Consider the following 4,650-nt stretch of genomic DNA (forward strand, 5'->3'; position numbering starts at 1 on the left):
CCACACCCGGCTAATTTTTTGTATTTTTAGTAGAGATGGGGTTTCACCGTGTTAGCCAGGATGGTCTTGATCTCCTGACCTCGTGATCCGCCTCCCTTGGCCTCCCAAAGTGCTGGGACTACAGGCGTGAGCCACCGGGCCCAGCCTCCTGCTCCCAGCTTTTCTATATATCTAAGTTGTCTGCTAGTCATCTTTACCAGAGAAAGCTGTAGAGATCAAATAGGGATCAAAGGAGAATGACGTCTCCATTCTTTCTTCCCCAAAGGGCCCTTTGAGTAATCCCAGCTACTCAGGAGGCTGAGGCAGGAGAATTGCTTGAACTCGGGAAGCAGAGGTTGCGGAGAGCCAAGATCGTGCTTGGGCAACAAGAGTGAAATTCCATCTCTCAAAAAAAAAAAAATTATTCCTAATACTGCAGAAAAGCTTCTCTCCAATGAAATAGAAGGAACATGGAGAACAGAGGTAAAGAGAGAATAAACAGATTCTCCTTTCATCTTAGAAATGGCAGATGAGACTGCTTCCCAGAATGGATATTCCTGGTCGTTCAACCCTCACCTTTTACCTCATGCAACAGGCCCCTCATTCACCAATCACTCCATTCTTCTTGACTTTTGTCTAGGCAGTTCCAAAAGGATTACTTACACCAAGGGGGCTTCTCAGAGCGCTGCTGGAGTTGCAGAGGAGGTGAGTGAAGAGTACGTGGTGGAGAAAATGGGTTATCTGAGGCCTGGCTGCTGTGCATGGAATCAAAGAGGGCTGGAAAGGAGGTAGGGTGAAGGGAGAGGGAAGAAAAAAAGACATATGAGGAAGAATCCAGGAGCCATAGGTTCTTAGCGTAAGTCAAAGCCAACTTACCCTTCCTTGGCTGAGAAATAGCATTTCCTGAGGACCCTTCAACCAAACCATTTTCAATTTTTTAAACTTTATATTATGAACATTTCAAACATATATTTTTAAAAAGTAGTTGAAAGACTGGTGCAACCAATGCCCATATACCCGTCTCCTAGATTTAACACATTGACATTTTTGCCATACTTGTTTCATCTATTTCTGTGTGCTAAAGTGTTTTAAAATAAATGATAGACATTATGAAACATGTCACCTCTAAATACTTCAAAATGCATCTCTAAAATATAACAAATGGCTGGGTGCAGTGGCTCATGCCTGTAATCCCAGCACTTCAGGAGGCTGAGGCGGGTGGATCACTTGAGGCCAGGAGTTCGAGACCAGCCTGGCCAACATGGCAAAACCCCATCTCTACTAAAAATACAAAAATGAGTCGGCATGGTGGCACATGCCTGTAATCCCAGCTATTCGGGAGGCTGAGGCTTAAGAATCGCTTGAACCTGGGAGGCAGAGGTTGCAGTGAGCTGAGATCTCACCACTGCACTCCAGCCTGAGTGACAGAGTGAAACTCTGTCTCAATAATAATAATAATAATAAAATATAAGAATGTTTTCCGGCTGGGTGTGGTGGCTCATGCCTGTAAACCAGCACTTTGGGAGGCCAAGGTGGATGGATCACTTGAAGCCAGGAGTTCAAGACGAGCCTGGTCAACATGGAGAAACCATGTTTAGGTCTCTACTAAAAATATAAAAATTAAGGCCAGGCGCAGTGGTTCACATCTGTAATCCCAGCACTTTAGGCAGCCGAGGCAGGCAGATTACGAGGTCAGGAGTTCAAAGACCAGCCTGACCAACATGGTGAAACCCTGTCTCTACTAAAAATACAAAAATTAGTTGGGTGTGGTGGTGCATGCCTGTAATCCCAGCTATTTAGGAGGCTGAGGCAGGAGAATCGCTTGAACCCGGGAAGCAGAGATTGCAGTGAGCCAAGATCACATCATTGCACTCCAGCCTAGGCGATAGAGCAAGACTCTGTCTCAAAAAAAAAAAAAAAAAAAAGAAAAAGAAAAAAAATTAGCTGGGTGTGGTGGTACATGACTGTAATCCCAGCTACTTGGGAGGCTGAGGCACGAGGATCACTTGAACCCAGGAGGCAGAAGTTGCACAGTGAGCAGAGATTGTGCCACTGCACTCCACCAAGGGCAACACAGAGAGACTCTATCTCAAAAAAAAAAGGAAAGATATACATAAAGAATTTTTTCCAACATAGCCAAACACCATTAACAAGCTAAACAAAATTAAAAATTATTCCCTAGTATTATTCAATACCCAGTCCATATTCAAAATTTCCCAATTATTCCTCCAAATGTCATTTATAAAAGCATCCAAATATGAACCATGCACTGCATCTTATGTCTTTGAAGCCTCTTTTAATCTAGAATAGTGCAGCCTCTCCTTTTTTCATAGCAACTTTTTTGAGACAGGGTCTCGCTGTCACCCAGGCTGGAGTGCAGTGGCGCGACCTCGGCTCACTGCAAGCTCTGCCTCCCAGGTTCATGCCATTCTCCTGTCTCAGCCTCCTGAATAGCTGGGACTACAGGCGCCCACCACCACACCCGGTTTTTTTTTTTGTATTTTTAGTAGAGACAGGGTTTCACCGTGTTAGCCAGGATGGTCTCGATCTCCTAACTTCGTGATCTGCACCGCGCCTGGCCAGCTCACTGCAGTCTTTACCTCTTGGCTCAAGCGATCATCACACCTCAGCCCCTTGAGTAGCTGGGACTCAGGCACATACCACCACCCCTGGCTAATTTTTTGTATTTTAGTAGAGATGGGTTTTACCATGTTGCCTAGGCTTATCTTGAACTCCTGGGCTCAAGCAATCTGCCCGCCTCAGCCTTCCAAAGTGTTAGGATTACAGGTGTGAGCCACCATCCCCAGCCCATAGTAACTTTTTGAAAAGAAGGCCAGGCATGGTGGCTCATGCCTGTAATCCCAGCTACTCAGGAGGCTGAGGCAGGAGAATCACTTGAACCCGGGAGGCAGAGGTTGTAGTGAGCTGAGATCACACCATTGCACTCCAGCCTGGATGACAGAGCAAGACTCCACCTCAAAAAAAATAAAATAATAATAATAATCAAAGGAGGCATGCTTCAAGCAGAATAAGAGGCCAGGTGCGGTGGCTCACGCCTGTAATGCCAGCACTTTGAGCGGGTGGATCACTTGAGATCAGGAGTTCGAGACCATCCTGGCCAACATGGCGAAACCTCGTCACTACTAAAAATATAAAAATTAACCAGGTGTGGTGGCATGTGCCTATAATCCCAGTTACTCAGGAGGCTGAGGCAAGAGAATCACTTGAGCCCGGGATGTGGGAGTTGCTGTGAGTCAAGATCACGCCACTGTACTCCAGCCTGGAGCAAGACTCCGTCTCAAAAAAAAAAAAAAGAGAAGATCATGGTTTTGAACCAACAAGCCTTTAAGAGATGTGGAGCCTATTTCTGGTGCAGACATAAAGACCCTAAAGAAGATGTTTACCAGTGAGGCTACACACTTGATACTGAGTCAAAAATCTGATACTAGGTGGAAAAAAAGAAAAAGAAAAGATGTAAGCTGAGCTTTACCCAAGTAAAAAAGTAGCCTTAATATCCTGCTAGTGGTTTGATTCAGGCAAATCAAAAAGATCAAACAGAAACAGAAGAGGGAGAAGAGTAAGATTTCCAGGGGAGGCCGGGCGCGGTGGCTCAAGCCTGTAATCCCAGCACTTTGGGAGGCCGAGACTGGCGGATCACGAGGTCAGGAGATCGACACCATCCTGGCTAACATGGTGAAACCCCGTCTCTACTAAAAAATACAAAAAACTAGCCGGGCGAGGTGGCGGGCGCCTGTAGTCCCAGCTCCTCGGGAGGCTGAGGCAGGAGAATGGCGTACACCCGGGAGGCAGAACTTGCAGTGAGCTGAGATCTGGCCACTGCACTCCAGCCTGGGCGGCAGAGCGAGACTCCGTCTCAAAAAAAAAAAAAAAAAGATTTCCAGGGGCACAGAACTCATAAACACTCCAGGAAATAGGTAAAAAGGGCAATGGCAAGGTGAGTGTAGGATAATCTGAAATTCAGGGGAGGAATTCTTGGTGTCAGAGAGGAAAGTTTCTTCCTCAAACAGGGTGCCAGAAAAAGAGCAAAATTCTACAACTGTTAAGTCCAATGCTGAATGAAGTAAGAATCTTTACTTTGGTCCTATCCAAGTAAAATAATGAAAGGCATGTTTGATTTCAGTTATTCCCCGGAGGCAGGATGATACTTCACCAGTGCCTCTGGCCCACATCTCCACCTCCAATTACCACTAGTAGCTCCTCCTCTCTGCGGTCGCTCTAACAATTCTGTGTGGCTCCACTGTTCACATTGTTACCAAAAACAACTAGTGATAGATTACAGATAATAAACAAGAGAGATGGGAAAAAGCAGCACCTCAACTTAAACTAAAAACTGAAAACAGACAACAGAGAGAAGGGTCATGTAGAAATAAGTAGCAGATTCTAGTCTCTCCTGCTCCCAGCTTTTTCTGTTTGTTTGTTTGTTGTTTTTGAAACAGAGTCTCACTCTGTCCCCCAGGCTGGAGGACAGTGGCACGATCTCGGCTCACTGCAAGCTCCGCCTCCCGGGTTCACACCATTCATGCCTCAGCCTCCCGAGTAGTTGGGACTACAGGTGCCTGCCACCACACCCGGCTAATTTTTTGTATTTTTAGTAGAGATGGGGTTTCACCGTGTTAGCCAGGATGGTCTTGATCTCCTGACCTCGTGATC

General features: G+C 46.0%; 1 protein-coding gene across 1 annotated transcript in view; it reads right to left on the reverse strand.

Moving 5' to 3' along the window:
* PPIP5K1 (diphosphoinositol pentakisphosphate kinase 1) overlaps positions 1-4,650 on the reverse strand; it is a 60,576-nt gene that overhangs the window by 4,812 nt on the left and 51,114 nt on the right. Inside the window, 1 exon segment of the mRNA XM_011941147.1 lies at positions 643-756. Coding sequence (XP_011796537.1) covers positions 643-756 — 114 coding nt within the window.

This window comes from Colobus angolensis, unplaced genomic scaffold (genome assembly GCF_000951035.1).
Source record: "Colobus angolensis palliatus isolate OR3802 unplaced genomic scaffold, Cang.pa_1.0 Scaffold199, whole genome shotgun sequence".
In the NCBI taxonomy this organism is placed as follows: domain Eukaryota; kingdom Metazoa; phylum Chordata; class Mammalia; order Primates; family Cercopithecidae; genus Colobus; species Colobus angolensis.